Source organism: Pantherophis guttatus, chromosome 10 (assembly GCF_059756535.1).
Source record: "Pantherophis guttatus breed Tessera chromosome 10, ASM5975653v1, whole genome shotgun sequence".
Lineage (NCBI taxonomy): Eukaryota > Metazoa > Chordata > Lepidosauria > Squamata > Colubridae > Pantherophis > Pantherophis guttatus.
In genome coordinates, this window is record NC_142072.1 from 7,484,675 (window position 1) to 7,504,526 (window position 19,852).

Here is a 19,852-nt window from a genome sequence, read left to right on the forward strand (position 1 = left end):
TTGAACGACTCGCCTCCAGAAGTTGTGGTTACTCCAACACTGGAGGTTTGTAAGAAGAGATTGGACACCCGTTTGTCTGAAGTGGTGTAGGGTTTCCTGCCTAAGAAGGGGGTTGGACTAGAACAGGGGCCTCCAACCTTGGCAACTTTAAGCCTGGAGGACTTCAACTCCCAGAATTCCTCAGTCACGGTGAGTTGGACACCGCAAGATGGCCGTGGCAAGATAGGTGTGGTAAGTTGGCCACGGCGAGTTGTCCTAGACCTGTTTGACATCAGAGGCAGAACAATGACCGATAACCTGCTTCCCGCCTCTCTTTGCCACATTGTTCATTCAATGTATTCTATCTGCCATGCCTCCCTTCCCCATTAAGCTACACTTTTCAAAATAAAATCCATACAAACATAAATATATTAAAATATATTTTATTTTTCCTCCCCAATACAAAATTCAACAAGTATCTTTCTAAAAAAAAATACACACTTTGATTTTTAAAAAAATAGATGAAAATTTCATTGGAACATTTAGGACAAGTACAAAATTAGCCGAATGCTAGTTTGCATCTTCATTCAAATAGTGGAGTTTCCGCTCAGTTTGTAATACTATTTGCAACACTGTCGTCTTAAAGAACCCCATTTCTCCAGGGAAATGAACCGCCACTGTGTCATGATAAAATTTCAATGCCACAAATAACATAACCGGAGCCACAGAGCGTTCTCCACACCAATAATGCTGCTAGACTTAAATACGTTGGTCTGAGATTTACTTCCAAAGTCAAGATGGTTAAACTGAATTACGGATGTGAACTTTCCATTTGCTTCTTTCTCCTGGGTGTGTATCACTTGGCGTGTTATCTTCATTGCTGGGAGCAATTTTATTTGGTAGATCAGTGTTTCCCAACCTCAACCATTTTAAACTGTGTGGGACTACAACTCCCAGAATTGAAACATCTGGCAACGAGCATGTATTTACCAGGGTTGCAACTTCCTAGATTGCCATAAAGTGACCTTCCCAGACCTTCCAATGAGCAACGTCACACAGGATTGTGTGATTCGCTTAAGAACTGTAGTGATTTCCTTAACAATGTGGCAACCCCACCCCCCAAAAAAACCCGGTTTTTAAACAAGGCATGTTTTGCTTAATAACTGCCTTACTTAGCAATGAAAATTCTGGTCAAAATTTGCAAGTTGAGTATCTGCGCTTCCAATGACCCTGTCCATCTGTAGAACCCCAAAACATCCTCAAACTATTTCCATTTTGAACTCTGCAGCAGCTGAAACTTTCACATCCCACCTTGCCAATAAGCATCTTGATCATATTAGATCCATATTTGTTTCTTGCTTCTCATCTGGCACAATCCTAACTCTGTTCCCACTACTCAGCGGATTTTCTTCCTTAGCTACCATGTTTCCCTGAAAATTAGACCCTGTCTTATATTTTTTTGAACCCTGAAATAAGCGCTTGGCCTTATTTCCATGCGCTCAAAAGCCCCGATTGGGCTTATTATCAGGGGAGGTCTTATTTTGGGGGAAACAGGGCACTTTCCTGAGAACTTCTGTTGAATGTGTTACCTAAAAACTCTCATACTACATAATTTCGGTTCCCAGGTTTTGTTTTGTTTTTAACTTTATCCAGGTTGGGCCCTCTCCCTTCCGCCTTAATTACACCACTGTGGAGGAAATTCAATAAAGGTGTTCCGTATTACCCTTCAGAAGCAAATAAGTACTCTCGTTAATGCTATCGTGAGGGAACTGTAGTATTGCTAAGAAAATTAAAACTGTGTTATATATTAACACAGTTTTAATTTTCTTGCAACTGCAGCCTCCTTTGTGCCAGCTATAAGGGGATTTTGAGTCAGTTTTACAAAACAGTAACCCAACACGTTCTCAGACAGTTTATTTGATATGTCATCATGGTTTTTCTTTTCTTTAAAGAACTAGCAAGGTTCTTCTTTGGGTGCATATTTGGAAATTTCTGATTACAGGTAGTCCTCGACTTATAACCAGGAATGGACTGCTGGGGGTTTGCAGGGGTTCAGGAGATCCTCTAGCTAAGATTCTGTGCAGTTTGGAGAACCCCCAAATCCCACTCCTGGCTGGGCCTGCCCACCCCGCCACTCCTAGGAGTCCCCACACAGCCCATTTTGGATGCAGGGAAGTGCAGGGTGCGTGCAGAGGCTCGGAGAGGGTGAAAAACGGGCCTGGCCTCCAGAGGGCCTCTGGAGCCTGGGGAGGCTCTTTTCGCCCTCCCAGAGGCTCAAGGAAAGCCCCCAGAGCCCAGGGAGGGCAAAAGCCCAGCCCCCCGCCATGGTGCAGGAGGCTGACTAGGCCACACCCATCAGGGCCACACCCACTCAGAAACCAGGCAGAGAACCCTTGCTAAAATTTTTGAAGCCCTCCCCTGCTTACAACAGTTTGTTCAGTGACCGTTCAAAGTTACAACGGCACCGAAAAAAAGTGACTTATGACTGTTTCTCACAGTGATGACTTTCCTGGCATCCCCATGATCTCAATTCAAAAATTCAGATGCTTGGCAACCGGTTCGTCTTTATGACCATTGCTGTGTCCCAAGATCATGGGATTTCCCCTTTGGAGACCTTCTGAGAAGCAAAGTCAGTGGGGAAGCCAGATTCACTGAACAACCAGGTTGCTAACTGATCAACGGCTGTGACAGCCGAGGGAAGAAATTGTCGTAAAATGGGGCAAAAGTCACTTAACCAATGTTTCCCTTGACAACATAGATTTGGGGCTCTGTTGTTGGTCGTAAGTCGAGGACTACCTGTAGCTGGCAAAGAAAAATCTGAAGATAATGACGAAAAGGAAACTGGGGTGGGGGTGGGGCGGGAGGAGCCTGCATCCTCATTGAGCAAAACCAACGAGAATGACCATGGGATCCCTCCGTCTTCTTCTCAACGCTGAGAACTTCTTCCTCTGGTTCTATGAAAGCTATCATTGCAACAGAGAATGTTTTTAGACAAAAAAAGAAGAGTCTTGCAAGTTGATTCAATGGAGCGCTCTCATTTCCACACACACTATCGCGTACTGCGCAAAATATCTTTTGTGGGCCTAAAGCCCTCAGAGATATAGTGAATCACAAAGACCAAGAATTCCAGAATCCTTTCTAAGAGGTTTCAAATAGCTCACCCTCCATCAAAAACCAGCTTGTCTTTTTTCAACCATTCCAGGTTGTTGAAGCCTAACCCAAACAAGGAAGTTGCAATCTTTTCTTACTCTCTCTTGGAGGTGGTGTTGCCTTCTCCAACTCAGCCAAAACCAGGAAGCACCACCCTCTCTTTACCTGTCCAGAAAGTCTGGGCAACCCTACTTCGCATTTTATCCCAGTTACTGGCTGGTCGGGCAAAGAATATGTCAAGTTGGAAAGAGTTAATCAACTGCACCAGTGGTGGGATTCAAATAATTTAACAACCAGTTCTCTGCCCTAATGACCAGCTGAGTGGGCGTGGACATGGTGGGCATAGCCAGGAGGTATGACAGGCAGTACTCGGCCTCCTGCACCCCCCTGGGAGCAAAAATGAGCCGTGGGGGAGGGGGACACGCATTCCTCCCCATGCCCTGTTTTAGTCCTGGTAGGCTTCCCTGCAGCCTCCTGGGAGCAAAAATGGGGCATGGAGGGGACACGCCGCCCTCCCTTCCCTGTGCCCTGTTTTCGGCCTAGTAGGCCTTCCTGTAACCTCCTGGGAGTGAAAACGGGCCGTGGGGGGGGCCGCCCCCCCCCCGTGCCCTGTTTTGGGCCTAAGAGGCCTCCTTGCACTTATCGGGAGCCAAAATGGGGCGCGTGGGGACTCCTGGAAGGGGCGGGGTAGAGCGGAGCCAGCCAGCAATTTAACTACCGGTTTTCCCAAACCGGCCCAAGCCAGCTGAATCCCACCACTGAACTGCATCTTCTGTTCCTTTCGTACTCCAATCACCACCCCTCTCTCCCAGAATTCTTTTTCTCCTTATTTCGAAGATTGGAGGCCTCGCTTTAGTGCCAGTGGGGGGTCGAGTGGGGCTGTAAGAATTCATGGAAACCCCCTCCACCCAGACCATTTGGTAATCTTAGCGGTATTTTTCAACCTTGGTCATTTTAAACAGCATGGACGTTAACTCCCAGAATTCTGGGACTTGAAATCCACACCGCTTAAAATGACCAAGGTTGAGAAACACTGATCTCAGAATTGAAGAATGGACTCCATCTTCAAATGAAAAGAAAAGCCAGGAAGATATATCTTTCCCTGCTCTAAAAGCACCGTCGTTTTCCCCTGGTATCCAAGAAGGGGATCTTGACTGGGTTCCAAGACAGAAACTGGGCCAGACTCCAGGGCCGTGCTTTTGATAACAGAATGGAGAACCTTGGCAGGTGTGTGCAGCCTCAGAATATAAGCAGCTTCATGTGATAAAATGGTTTTTTGGAAAAGTAAGCCACATCTCAATCCAACGACAGCCGTATCCTTCCCTACCTGCCACTGTATCCAAGCATTTCCCCTGTAAGATCTACGACCTCGTTTACATTGTCCGTTGTCCTTGGCAGCAAAGCGCGCTTTAGGGATTTTAACATACCATCCATTCAGCAGCTCTCTAGAAGACTTATCGGAGGCCTGCAAATCAGGTCACACTGCGGTGTGCTCTGTCCCAAAAACCGCATCGGAAATCTCAGTATCCAAAACATAATTGTCTAAATTTTGAGGATGCAAAATAGAGCTTCTTAGAAGGTCTAAGTCTGTTGGTTCTTACCTAGACGAGTGAGATTTCCACTCGCCGAGAATGTTTAAGTTCACATCTCATGCTGATGAGATCCATCTGTCGGTTTCTAAGGAAGGTAGGAGACGAAGGCACAAATCCATTTCAGGATCTCAGCATCCCATTTCAACGGCTATAATCGCTGGGTGTCATCTTCACAAGTTTCATTTTAGTGACCCTAACCGCCGGGGTATCATCTTCACAAGTTCCATTTTAGCGACTATAACCCAGCTGGGTGTCATCTTCACAAATCCTATTTTAGTGACCGTAACTGGCTGGGTGAGATCTTCACAAGTCCCATTTCAGTGACCGTAACCAACTGGGTGTCATCTTCACAAGTCCCATTTTAGCGATCACGTCTGGCAGGGTGTGTGATCGTGACCATTTCAGACCTGGGTAGCATTTCGCACAATCCTCTTGCCAGGTTGCCCAGTTGGGGAAGAGGAAGTGCCTTCCCTGATACCGATAGGCTGGGTAGAATCGGGGAAAAGAGAAACAACAGTGTCATTAGCAAACTGTTTGGAATGGAGATAGAAACCAGATTTTGTTCTTCAATTCAAAGCTTTATGTCAGTGCGCAACATATGTACAATGAGATGGGTGGAGCTCCCTCAGTGCACCCCCCCCAAACACAAAACAACTCACAGTGAAGACAGAAAATCCCTAACCCAATAAATCATATTAACAAAACACCAGTGTGTTTTGCATATTGCACCAGTGTGAACATGTTACACATTGTGCCGGCCCTGCAAGTCCATCGTACTACGTAGTTATGATGTTATTTCTCATTCAGGAGTCTGACAGCCCACGGATAAAAACTGTTCTTCAGCCTGTTTGCATGGCTGGCTATATTTCTATATCTCCTTCCCAATGGTAGGAGGGTGAACAAGTGCTAACCAGGGTGACAGTCATCCCTGAGGATTTTCCTCACTCTTCTAAGGCAGTGAGCTCTAGCAATCTCATCTAGTGATATCAGGGGAGAGCCCACGATGTTTCTTTCAACAATTTTGACTTCCCCTTCTTTTCAGGAGAAGTGTGGGAGGAAAGATACTTCTGTGGAGAGGTGACCACTGTGTGATTATTTACCATCCAAACACTGAGAGCACCCAAGCTTGGAGACGAGGTCCGTTTTACTCAGAAAAAAATGAGTACAATATTTTTTGGAGTATAAGACGCACTTCCCCCCCCTCCTAAAAGTGGGTGAAAATTTTGGTGCATCTTATAGACTGAATACCAGCCTGTTTTTGGCCTCCCAAACAGTCCACGCATCGTGTTTTCGCTCTCCCCGGCCCCCAGAAGCACTCTGCAGTGCTCTGCATCAGGGGTGAAATGCTCCCGTATTTTTTTTATTTGATTTATATGCCGCCCTTCTCCGGAGATTCAGGGCTCAGCAATAGCCTTCATCCTTTTGTATATTTATACAAAGTCAGCTTATTGCCCCCACAAACTGGGTCCTCATTTCACCTACCTTAGAAAGGATGGAAGGCTGAGTCAACCTTGAGCCTGGCGAGAGTCGAACCTGCAGTAATTGCAGACAGCTGGTCTTAATAACCAGTTTAATAACAGGGTGCCTTAGACCACTGTACTACCCAGGCTCTTGAGCTGGATTGCCCAGTCCAGTAGCAATCTTGGCTGGTGGTTTGGTGATCCGGGAGCAATGGTGGAGTGAAGCTCTGCCCACCTGCCCAGGTGTCATTACATCCTGGTTTTAACCAGGAAGTAATGTGTTTTTTTACCTTCTGTGCATGCACAGAAGGTCTGCGCGCATGCTCGCTTCATGAACTTCCGAACTGGTAAGGAAGGTAAGTAGATTTCACCACTGCTCCGCGAATCCCGTTTTTGCCCAAAATGGGCCTGTTTTTGCCTGCAAAGTGCTTCTGAGGGGGGCGGGGAGAGCAAAAACAGGACGCATGGAGGCCAAAAACTATTTTCTTTCTTGTTTTCCTTCTCTAAATCTAGGTGTGTCTTATAGTCCGGTGTGTCTTATAGTCTGAAAAATTCAGTAATTTTATGGGGACCTAAATTGTTTTTGTAAACGTCGCAATATTTCTCAGCAAGGTTTTTTAAAATCCCTAGCGGAGTCATGCCAGCCCTCAGATTTTGTAATAGGCTCATTGAACCAAGGCAAAACCAGTTTAAGTTAAAAGGCAGGCTTTGTCATTCCGATGTGGGCATGGGGGAAGGAAGAACGGAAAAGAAAGAAAGGAAAAGAGGGAGTGTGAGGAACGATGGAAGGGGAAAGCAGCACGAAGGACCCATAATACTGGAAACAACATCAGTTCCAACAGCAATCTATTTAAGGCAATATTGGGGTGCTGCACAACCCCATCCTCTTTCCTAGGCATGACATTAAAAAAAAGGGGGGGGAATCAGAAGATATTGTTATACCAACCTTTGGTACGCAGTGCTCAGTTTCTCCATGTAGGATTAGAAGAGCGTTTGAGATTAATTTGTATACAGAATAAATGAGAAATAGGGGGAAAGTATTTGGAGAATAAAACGGAAAGGAAATTCCCCATTATAGTCTGTGCTGGTCAGAGACTCTGGCAGAACATCAGAGACCACCAGGGAATCTGAACAGGAAATGCTCTTCTTGCAACCACATCTACAGTCGTGGCCAAAATTGTGGAAACCCTTTGGGAAAAGTGTATTTTTGAGGTTTGATGGCTAATAACACCACTTTTTTTTGGAGTTTCAAGATAATCCTATTCCACTGCGGGAATGGCCTGGGAATAGCCCAGACCTTCACCCAATTGAAAATCTATGGAGCTGACTAAAGAAACTGGTTAGTCAGAAGCAACCCAGCAATAAAACCCAGTTAATAGAAGCCATCATTCCATCTTGGTTTCACATTAGAACAGCTGCAGAACTGAAAGACTTGGTTCACTCCATGGGAAGACATTGTAAGGCCGTAATTCATGCTAAAGGTTACCCAACGAAGTATTAACTGACATGATGATAATTTTTGTATATCTCGTTTTTTTTCTATGGTGATAATTTTTGTATATCTCTTTTTTTCTACGTGTTTCACTTTACTTCTTTAAACTAACTGCTATTCTAATAGCAAATCCTTCATGAAAGTTATTGCATTACATTCTTGATTAAATTATCTTTCCATGGATATATAATTTTATGGTATTACTCCCCCCAAAAAGTGGTGTCATTAGCTAGTTTTAGAAAATACACTTTTCCCAAAAGGTTTCCACAATTTTGGCCACTACTGTATAATAAGATAGTTGCAGTGTCCCAGGGTTGTGTGATAGGACCTTCATGGGACCTTCCCATCCAGCTTCCAACAAACTAAGTTAATGGCACTGGGTAGAAGCTAGATTCTCTTAACGATTGCATGATTCAGTTAATTGCTATGTTATTCCATAGCAAGATATTTCTTACTACATAACCTACCAAGGTGGTTGGGCCGAGATATCTGTGCAGATGTTCCTCATAGGTGATGGCATAGATGTCGGAGTCTCCTGATGACCATCGAGGATTATCCCAAGAGTCACTTGGCTCAACTTTCCTCCCATTTGGAAACTAAAACCATGTTGAAAGAAAGCATGGGGACAGGAATGAGAAGCTTTTAATATCAACGTATCCAAGTCACTCTGCACCTAGAATCATGATGGCGAACCTATAGCACGCGTGCCCAAAGTGGCACATGGAGCCATATTGCCTGGCACGCGTGGTGTTGCCCGTTCCTCTTCCGGGTTTCTAGTGCGCATGTGCGTGTGACAATCAGCTGGCCTTTTTGCCTGCGGCAGTACAGGAAACTAGAAGAGCTGGTCTTCCGTTTTCCTGCATGAGCATGCGTGCCGGCCAGCTGATCATCGCGTGTGCATGCCTGCCAGAAACCTGGAAGAGTAGCTGTCTGAAACCGGAAGTTCAGTAGCTGAAACTGGAAGTTTATTTTCGGGCACGCACATGCGCCCTGGGCAGCTCCTCTTCCAGGTTGCGGATTAGACAAGCACGCTCGTGCACAGGAAGCATGCACACATTCACGCTCTCTTTTCGGCACTCAGTGCCAAAAACGTTCGCCATCACTGACCTAGAAGGTTGGATTGACTTGTTGATTTGTCTGTAGGGTGTAGGGTTTCCTGCCTAAGCAGGGGGTTGGACTAGAAGACCTCCAAGGGCCCTTTCCAACTCTGTTATTCTATCCTATTCCTTAATAACCACGGCAAAAAAAAAAAGGTAATAAGTTTGAGTTGGTCACAGGATGAGCCAGTTTTTGACTATCACAACAACTGATACTGCGCCTCAACTACAGACGTAATTCGAGGACTACCTGTGCCAGAAGTCCTTTTCCCTTTCTTTTCCTGGGCAAATATTCACTACAAGCTCTGTGATCAGAGAGTCAATTCCACTTGACTGCTTTGATCAACAATCTCTTTCTGCCGAGAAGACCGAGCAGTTATAAATGGGCATTTCCCAGCGAGTTTCACAAAACAACAATCTGCCATTTTTTTTCAGATTGCCCCCAGTCTCTCATTATGCTCCCATCGCTTTTGGTCTCACCTGGCGTGACAGATAGTGGTGCTGAATCTCTGGTGGCGTTGGTGGAGATTTCTCCTTTGCTACAAGGAGTAAAAGCAGACAAAACATCACTTTGACTTTGCAGTGAGAACAAGTTGTTTCCTCGTTCAATTTGGGGCACTGGGAATGAAAACTCTCGACTTACAACAGTTTGTTTAGTGATGCTCCAAAATGACAACGGCACTGAAAGAAGTGACTCATGACTTACGTTTTTCACACTTACAACTGTTTGCAGCCTCACCAGGGTTCCAGGAAGGAAGGAAGGAAGGAAGGAAGGAAGGAAGGAAGGAAGGAAGGAAGGAAGGAAGGAAGGAAGGAAGGAAGGAAGGAAGGAAGATTATGTCCCCCCCCCCCCCGACACAAGTGATGTCGAGCTGACTATACCCATCCTGGCCATGTCCTCCCTGGCCATGCCCCCCCACTCCCGAGGTCAAACACAACCTTACTTATTTATTTATTTATTTTATTAAATTTCTATACCGCCCTTCTCCCAAAGGACTCAGGGCGGTGAACAGCCGCGAGATAAAACACATAAATACAAAAAATTTAAAATGAATTAAAAACGAATTAAATAATTTGGCTAAATTTAAAATACCCCATAATTTAAAACAAATTAAAATTTACATTTAAAAAGGGGAGAAGAACCTTGATGCAGCCCTCAATGAAATCGAGTTTGACACCTCTGATATAGAAGGATGATAATGGCCAATGGTTTCCTGACTGATTGAGCTCAGATTATCAGTGAATTCAACTTTGTTTGTGACTGGCCTAATGCCCAACTCACCTCTCCGAAGGCAGACCAGCCAGACCACTAAGAATATGAGCGCAATGATCAGGAGCATCCCAAAAATGCAGCCAATCACAATCCCAGCAATGGCCCCACCGGACAGATATGAATCTGAAAGGCAGAGGAAGAGAGAGAACCCAGATTTAAAACCATGTGGAGTTTTTAAGCTTTGTTATTCGGTGAGAGCTTCTAAATGTCATATTCATCGTGCAAGATTGAATCCACCCCAATTCCTGCTTCCTTTCTTAATTTTGGACCCTGCTGTCGAGCTAGTTAGAGCCACTGTTCCAAGAATCCGTTCGCTCAGAAATAGTTCAGATCCAGTAATCCGTCCATGTAATGCTTCCTCGAAATCCTAAATCAAGTGTTTCTCAATTTCAGCAATTTTCAGATGTCTGGTCTTCCACACCCAGAATCCTCCCCCCCCTCTTCAGCATGTTGGGGGAATTCTAGGAGTTGAAGTCCACATATCTCAAAGTTATTCAGATTAAGAAACACTGTGCTAGATTTTCAAAACACTCTACAATCTGTTAAAAGTAGAAATAGACAGATTTGTGTCAGTGGATTAAGCCAAGGGTTTGTTCCACCAAGAACTTCTTAAGGTTCTACATTTAGGCAAGAAAAACAAAACACACAGGTACAGTATATGTTGTACCTCACTCAATAGCAGTAACTGTGAGAGGGATCTTGGAGTCCTAGTGAACAACCATTTAAATATGAGCCAGCCATGTGCAGCAGCTGCCAAAAAAGCCAACACAGTTCTGGGCTGCATAAACAGAGGGATAGAATCAAGACCACAAGAAGTGTTAATACCACTTTATAATGCCTTGGTAAGGCCACACTTGGAATACTGCATTTAGTTTTGGTCGCCACGATGTAAAAAAGATGTGGAGACTCTAGAAAGAGTGCAGAGAAGAGCAACAAAGATGATTAGGGGACTGGAGGCTAAAACATATGAAGAATGGTTGCAGGAACTAGGTATCTCTAGTTTAATGAAAAGAAGGACCGGGGGAGACATGATAGCAATGTTCCAATATCTCAGGGGCTGCCACAAAGAAGAGGGAGTCAAGCTATTCTCCAAAGCACCTGAAGGCAGGACAAGAAGAGATGGAAACTTGTCAAGGAGAGAAGCAACTTAGAACTAAGGAGAAATTTCCTGACAGTTAGAACAATTAATCAGTGGAACAACTTGCCTCCAGAAGTTGTGAATGCTCCAACACTGGAAGTTTTTAAGAAGATGTTGGATAACCATTTGTCTGAAGTGGTGTAGGGTTTCCTGCCTAAGCAGGGGGTTGGACTAGAAGACTTCCAAGGTCCCTTCCAACTCTGTTATTCTATTCTATTCTATTCTATTCTATTCTATTCTATTCTATTCTATTCTATTCTATTCTATTCTATTCTATTCTATTCTATTCTATTCTATTCTATTCTATTCTCAGATGACTTGGGACATGCTCTATTCCCAAATTTCATGCTAAAAGTGAAGTTAGATTCTGAGTTTTTAAATCCATGGCTAGTTTTATAAGAAGCCAGAATCCCGGTAAGTTATTTTTTCCTAAAGATTTTTTGGCAGCGCAGAAAAATACAGAACTCCTTCAATCATACTTTGATGATTACTGTAAAAGGGTTTAAAGTACACAGCAAGCATTGTTCTTATACTGAATTGGCTTTATTGGATTTTAGCAACATCATAATGAATCAAAGCTGCGGATTTGTTCAATACTTATCAGAGTTTGCTGAGTTTACTAATGTAACCACAGTACTGCGATTGTCGTTGCTCTCAGTGATGTCATCACATTAAGAAATATATCCTTTCTTTTATAAATGCCTGGGATCATCCACCACTGAGGTAGTCCTAAACTTACGACCACAACTGAGCCCACTTAACAACGGTGTCATTGACTTAACAACTGCTGTGATTCACTTAACAGTTGTGGCAAGAAAGGCCATAAAATAGGGCAAACCAAATGTCTCACATAGCAACAGACACCGTTGTTAAGTGAATCTGGCTTCCCCATCAACTTCGCTCATCAGCAGGTCGCCAAAGCTGATCACATGACCTCAGAACACTGCAACCATCATAAATATGGGTCAGTGCCAGCCATCTGGATTTTGATTATGTGCACAGGTGGGTTTCAGATAATTTTATCATTGGTTCGTTGTGCACTGAGCTTTGTTCGTGCGAGTGGCTTGCATGCATGCACGCGCAGGGGTGAAATCCAGCAGGTTCTGACAGGTTCTGGAGAACCGGTAGCGGAAATTTTGAGTAGTTTGGAGAACTGGCAAATACCACCTCTGCCTGGCCCCAGAGTGGGGAGGGAATGGAGATTTTGCAATATCCTTCCCCAGGAGTGGGGAAGGGAATGGGGATTTTGCAGTACCCTTCCCCTGGAGTGGAGTGGGAATGGGGATTTTGCGGTATCCTTCCCCTGGAGTGGAGTAGGAATGGGGATTTGGCAGTATCCTTCCCCTGGAGTGGGGTGGGAATTGAGATTTTTCAGTATCCTTCCCTTGCCACGCCCACCAAGCCATGCCCATCAAGCCACACCACATCGACCAAGCCACCCCACAGAACCGGTAGTAAAAAAAATTGAATTTCACCACTGTGCATGCGGCTTAGAAAAAAATGCCTAAATAGGTTGGCATAGTGCCAGGGCAGGTGGGCGGCCCACCCACAGGTCAGCACTACCGGTTCAGTCGAACCGATCCAAACCGGCTGAATACCATCTGTATTCTGTGCCGTAATGGTCTGCAGTGGCAGTAAACAGTGAAAAAGATGAACAATTACATCCTTTAGGACAATGTTTTTCAACCTCGGCCACTTTAAAGTGTCTGGATTTCAATTCCCAGAATTCTCCATGATGGCTGGGGAATTCTGGGAGTTAGAATTCCTCGGCCAAAAGCTGAGGAACGGTCATTTAGGGGGCTAAAGAAAAGATATTTCTTATTCCATGAAAGCCATACGTTGCACCACAAGGAGAACACATTTCATTAAACCCCATCCTTCTACTACCTCCAATTAATAAGCCTCAATTTTAACAACCACAATAAAGCACTTTAAATGGCTGAGATGTGCTTCTTTAAAAACGGTAACTGGGAATATTTTGAATTGGCATTAAAAACTTTTCACGTTTCAACCGCTTCTGCTGTCTGTTCAGTGTTATAAAAATCTCACTCTTTTGTGCCTTTTTTTTTAAAAAAAAATGACCATTTTTTTTTTAAAAAAAGCATCATTTTTCAAGTGAGCAAACATGAACGGAAAGAGTATGTTATGGCTCTCTCACGTTAACACCTGTACCATCTGAGCAGTGGGTACACAAACGATCGGAGGTGTTTTTGATTTTCCACAGTTCTGGTTTCATTGAGCTAGCCTTTCCCTTAGGTATTTTAGTCTTCTTCCTACATGTTGCTAAATAAATATTTCATTGCGCTTTCTTTGGATGCTGGAATGAATGGTAGGAAATGCCCATGGGCAGAAATTGTGTGCGCTCGCGTGCCGGCACCCATAATGCAATGAGTGTATGACCCCCCCACGCCCCCTGCCCGCCCCGCTCATGCATGTGCGACACCCCCCTTGCACCCCCCCATGCCCCATGCAGGTGTGCGTGACCCCCCATGCTCCCCCGCCACTCTGCGCATGGACGCGGACTCTCCCCACTCCATTTTGGGCCTAGTAGGCCTCCCTGCAGACTCCTGGGACCAAACACAGGCTGCGGGGACAGAACCCTGATTGGACCATGTGACTGATTCTTTGGGGAAAGGAGAAAACTTTTACTTTTAATTAGGTGAAAACATTTGCGGGAACATTCAGAGTCGGTTTTCACCAGCTTGTGCCAATATGATACATCCAAATAAACTATTTTTTGAGGAATCTACCTGCCTCGGAGTTTTGTTTGTTATGGGTGTATTACTTGGAACCCTGACAGTTTCTCCCAAAAAGCCAAGAAGTTGCTCTTAAATATTATCAGCTTTTGAAGTTTAATGCATAAGAGCTCCGAGCAGATTTTGTTGTTTCTGATACTCATTAGTGTTTGTTTGCATGTGTGAAGATAGGATAGTACATCCTACTGTGGTTTGGTAATATATTCCCGAAACCACCCGCAAACCCTGCGGCTACTAAATCTGAGTACCTACCTGGGTGGAGGGTGTGAATTTGAGTGGCGTTCCCAGCTTGGGATCCCAGATAAGGCACTATCTGGAAAGCATAAGTCGTTTGGGGCTGCAATCCTATAACAGTTGTGGATCTGTTGGCAGCTCCTAGTACTTCCACCGTACTCCATTCCTCAGCAGAACGGTGTTGTTTTGGACCTCGCATCTGAATCGCAAAACTGGTCACCGCTGACCCATTTGGGACTGTCCAAGTCAGAGAGGCAGTGCCTGGATGGCTTCCACTTGACAAAGTCCAGTCAGAGATCGAGGGGCCTGCCAAGAGAAGCAAACTCCCTGTTTTTTTCCCATAGATATGAAATGCAAGCAATTAGACCTTCCCCAAGTTAAAACCTATTGTGTATTGGCTTACAAATGCGTCATATAATGGCATGTGGGAATGACCTTGGGAGACAGATGAAGAAATGTTGTCAAGGAAACAGTTGGATAAGAGATAGCACAGCCCACAGCTGCACACTGGAAGGAGCAAGAGTGTAGGAAGGACCAGTGGTGAGATTCAAGTAATTTAACAACCGGTTCTCTGCCCTAATTATTTCTTCCAACAACCAGTTTGCCAAACTGCTCAGAAAGTTAACAACCGGTTCTCCCGAAGTGGTGCGAACTGGCTGAATCCCACCACTGGAAAGGACCCTCCCTAAGTTACTGGACTGGAAGGGTGATGGTGGGAGAACTGTACTTTCAGACTTGCAAGATTTTGTTAATGCAGCTTTATAGTAAAGTAGAATTAACTTACGTTTCCTCTCTGGATTACCTGGGAAGGGCTGGCATCCAGTGCAACAGTTTGCAAATTTATTAATTAATAACATACTAGTGAATGTGTTCGAATCAGAGAGATCCGAGTACAAGTTCTCATTAGATAAGTTTACACCCATCTCTAGTTCTCAGCTCTGCTCACTTTGTAAGTGACTTGTGAGGACATCCCCTTGTGCTCCATATTGAGCTTCCCAACAACAAGGAGAAGACTGAAGAAGACTCCTAACTGACAACCTTACTTCTTAATTCATACTTGTTATCATTGCAACTATCTTCTAATTTTAGACACCTCGTTTCAAGAATTAAGCATCATGGCTATGGTTGTTCTTTCTTTTAAGTACCCCTTCCTACTCCGTAATCCTGGTTTATAGTAGAGAGCAGAGAGTTTAATACTGGGGCCTTATTCAAAACCTGTTGTGGCCTGCCAGATGCCAGCAGAGCTGGTGACAGACTCGGATGATGAGGAGGTTCGGGAGGAACTTGGGCCAGTTCTGGAGTCTGGGGAAGGCTCTGATGGATGCTCTGTGTCGGATGCAGAGATAGAGCCAGGGCCGTCCCACATTTCCTAGCCACCGGAGAGGCAGCTGCCTTTGGAGGCTGAGATGAGTGAGGAGGAAGAACAGCTGGGGCCTGTTCCAGATGCACGTATGCGCAGAGCAGTTAGGAGAGGTGAACAACGGAGGACGAGGAGTCAACTCGGGAAGCAAAGCACATGTGGACGGTGAATGGCCCCTCCCTGGCTGGGGAATAAATAGAAGGAAAGGGGAGTGGTTGTCGTAGGAGACAACCGTTCTTATTTCTGAAGATTTTGCTCATTGTGTTTCGTGCCACAAAGACTTGCTTGCCAGAACTTAATTTGCAGCCTTTTGCCTGGGAGCTCATGGCCTTGCAATTATCGCAAAGAACTGATAAGCTCTGTTACTGCAGTTACAATAACTCCTTGAAGGACTCTTGCCTGGATGTTTTGGTGGATGAATGCAATGAATTCACAAGAGGTAAATAAAGAGGGGTTTTGCTTCTGATAAGGCTGGGTCAGAACAAAACCATAGATTTGATGAGAAAGATAGAACTTAAAAGTTTGACATCAACTAAACTGACGTTCCGTATACGTACAGATAAGTCCTCAACTTTGTCCAGCAACCATTCAAAGTTACAACACCACTGGAAAAAATGCGATGACTGGTCCTCGCACTTATGACTATCGTAGCATCGCCATGGTCGCGTGATCAAAATTCAGACCCTTGGCAACTGGTGTGTATTTATGGCAGTTGCAGCATTCCCGGGGTCGTGGGATCGCTATTTGTAACATTCCCAGCCATCTTCTGACATCAAAGTCATTTGGGGAAATGACTGTATGATTCCCTTAACAACGAAAGTGGTTTCCTTAACAACCGTGGCAAAAAAAAAAAAAACCTCCACCCAAACATTTGCAAAATCTGGTGTGACTTGCTTAACAACTGCCTCGCTTAGAAACGGAAATTCAGGACCCAATTGTGCTCATGAGTCAAAAAACAACCGGTACTAATATAACTTGTCTAGTGCTGTCTGTCCTCGGGTGGGGATAGCTCACCAATAATAGTGAGGTTAGATCGCTGTGATCCCAGTGGATTGGAGCAGATGGTGCTGTAATCTCCCAGATCCTGGGGAGCAGTGAAATTCCAGATGGTGAGATGCATTTTATCAGGACTGAGCTGATAACGGCTTCCGGCAGGAATCAGCGACTGCTTATCTCTAACCCATTCAATTTCCACAGGATTGAAGGTACCCTGGCAACGCAGCTGCATAGTCACCAGCCCTTTGGGGTCACTGGATGTCTGGAATGACAATATAACCCCTGAGGGGGCTTCTGGAGACAGGGAAGACAAAGACACGGATGAAAAAAAAGACATGGTCTCAAAAGTCTGAACGGTGACCCTTGTGATTTAAATGTTGCATCAGCACATAGCAGGCTAGCTCAGATCTGAAAAGCAGGAATGAGAAGTTTGGGTCGTTTCAAGGAATTTTCTGTTTTACGATTTCCCTTGCCTCTTTTGCCTTTATTTTCTTCCCAGGTTTTTCAGGCCAACAAATGGAAGAGCCTTGATAGTACAGTGGTTTAGTGCACCCTGTTATTAACACAGCTGCCTGCAATTTCTGCTGGTTCGAATCTCTCCAAGGCTCAAGGTTGTCTCAGCCTTCCATCCTTTCTAAGGTAGGTGAAATGAGGACCCAGTTTGTGGGGGCAATAAGCTGACTTTGTATAAAATATACAAAAGGATGAAGGCTATTGCTTAACGCATTGTAAGCCGCCCTGAGTCTCCGGAGAAGGGCGGCATATAAATCAAATTAAAAAAAAAAAAATGTGGGGATTTGTCCCTCTGATCTTCAGAACCACAACTTTTTGAATTAGATCAGGATGAAGGACAAATGATGATACTTCAAATCCATGGGGGATTAAACCTCTAATTTCCTCAGATCAGGGGCTTGCTTGCATGCTTGTCTGTCTGTCTGTCTCTCTCTAATCATCTACCTACCTACCTACCTACCTACCTACCTACCTACCTACCTATCCATCCATCCATCCATCCATCCATCCATCCATCCATCCATCCATGGTGGCACAGTGGTTAGAATTCAGTATTGCAGGCTAATTCTGCCGACTGCCAGCAGTTCGATTCTGACAGGCTCAAGGTTGACTCAGCCTTCCATCCTTCCGAGGTCGGTAAAATGAGAACCCAGATTGTTGGGGGGGGGGCAATAGGATGGCTCTGTAAACCGCTTAGAGAGGGCTGTAAAGCACTGTGAAGTGGTCTATAAGTCTAAGTGCCGTTGCTATTGCTATAAAATATATTGGCTGCCCATCTTACCACGTAAGGTAACTCTGGGCGGCTTTACAGTCATATAAAAAATATTATAGGAGGAGGGCAGGGGTAGAATGGGGAAGGTGGCATCTGTTGTGACTTGATCAACCACCTCCGCTGTGCTGTTCCCCCATTGGGGCCAGACCAACTGACAGAGTCAGGCCCATATGAAAGGACAGGAGGGTTGGGGCCAAACTCACATTGATGAGGTTCAACTGGATGAAATTAATCATTCACTTCATTCACCTTTTAAGACCCTGAGAACCAGGGGTGAAATCTAAAATTTGTTACTACCGGTTCTGTGGGCGTGGCTTGGTGGGAGGGGTAATGTGACTGGGTGGGCGTGGCCAATTTTTTTTTACTTTTAAAAGCATTTTTTTCTACAACCTCTTCGGCGAGGTTGTAGAGGTTTCTTTTAAAAGCCTCTGACGATCCAAGCTGAGTTGCCTGATTGTCAGAGGCTTTTAAAAGAAAAAAAGCCTCTGCCGATCAGGCAACTCAGCTGGGATCATCAGAAGCTTTTAAAAGCATTTGACGATCCTAGCTGAGCCACGCGATCATCAGAGGCCTTTTTTTTTTTTTTACTTTTAAAAGCATTTTAAAGAGATTGTAGAAAAAATGCTTTTAAAAATTAAAAGAAAAAGCCTCTGATGATTGTGCGGCTCAGCTGGGCATGGGGGGGCAGGGATTTTTGCTACCGGTTCTCCGAACCACCCGCCTCCATTGCTACCAGATCAGGTGATCTGGTCCGAACCGGGAGCATTTTACATCTGCTGAGAACACACCATTCCAATCCCATCACCCAGATACAGCCAGCCGCCATTTTAGACAGGATAGGTCTCAGCTCAGCTGTTTTCTTCAGCTTACCTGGAATCAAGGTGCAATTGGCTTGCCCAGTTATATGATGACCCAAACAAGTAACTTTGGTGCCACTGATCCCAGCAGGGAAGGGGGGGACCAGCAAGCTCTGCAATTTAGAGGCACCGATTTCCGTCTTGCTCACAGGGAGTCCCTGGAAAGTGAGACTGGGAGCAGGTGACCCTCCAGTCCAGGAGCAGACGAAAAGTAAGGCAGAATCATTTTGCACTGAAGTCACAGAACAACGCGGAGATCCCCAAGGAGCTTCTAGAGAGCAGTAACAAAAAGAGAGAGAGAGAGAGAGAGAAGAGGATGAGTATTTATTCATGCACTTTTCTGGACTCAGAATATTTTAACATTGCAAAAAAAGAGGCAAACAAGCTTGATATACTTGTATGGACCATTCTTGTCATGTCAAACAGCAAACAACCTGTACTATAAACTATTTTTCTCTTGGTGTTCTCCATCTCTCTCTCCCCCCCTCTCTCTCTCCCTCTCCCTCTCCCTCTCCCTCCCTCCCTCCCTCTCTCTCTCTCTTTCCATGGACCACCACATGCTTTGCTTTTAAAACCCAGTTCCAATAATTGATTAGAGGGGTGGGCTTTATTAGAAAACTACAAGTTAGACCACCCATGCTGGGTTCCATGGTTGTGGTGCTCCTAGACGAAAGACAGAGCAAGACGCAAAGGCTGAGTTCACCAGAAAGGACCACAGAGGGCGTTTTTGTTGGAATTCTTCACAATCTCAAGAGCAGATTGAGATGAACAGCTGAGCTGGTTCATTTCTTGAAGCTCGCAGTTTCTTTCCCGTAACTCAATCACCACTTAACTTTTCTCTTCCTGAAATTCAGTGTTACTCACAGTCAGCATTTTTCAATCTTTCCTACCAGTCCAACCAACTCAACGTCTCCCGGAAAAGTGCAGGGACATTATTCTTAACAACGTACCGCGTTTATGTTCTCAAAGCACATCCGCAATCACCCCAACTCAAAACCCATTTCAGGATGGTCATTTATATGAGTGTCATTCTGAGTTCTGGGCCACTTTTCTGTTCCAATGGCAGCAGTATAGTGCAGCTCAGCTGGCTCAGACGAGGGAGAAAAATCCATGAAAACAGTTGCTTTGAATAGAGATCAACCCAGTTTGCAATGCTGGGCTTAATTTCCATAGGTCTTTGCCA

General features: G+C 44.9%; 1 protein-coding gene across 2 annotated transcripts in view; it reads right to left on the reverse strand.

The window, feature by feature from the left end:
• Positions 1-406: 406 nt before the first annotated feature.
• The window catches only part of VSIG10L (V-set and immunoglobulin domain containing 10 like), a 37,839-nt gene continuing 18,393 nt past the window's right edge, over positions 407-19,852 (reverse strand). For both annotated transcript variants that reach the window (XM_060693886.2, XM_060693885.2), the window contains exons 5-11: positions 18,683-18,940; positions 16,546-16,821; positions 14,190-14,477; positions 10,053-10,166; positions 9,251-9,309; positions 8,141-8,269; positions 407-5,206 (exon numbers count right to left, since the gene is read on the reverse strand). In XM_060693886.2, coding sequence (XP_060549869.2) covers positions 5,123-5,206; positions 8,141-8,269; positions 9,251-9,309; positions 10,053-10,166; positions 14,190-14,477; positions 16,546-16,821; positions 18,683-18,940 — 1,208 coding nt within the window. In that variant the 3' untranslated portion in view covers positions 407-5,122. The remainder of the gene's footprint in view (positions 5,207-8,140; positions 8,270-9,250; positions 9,310-10,052; positions 10,167-14,189; positions 14,478-16,545; positions 16,822-18,682; positions 18,941-19,852) is intronic.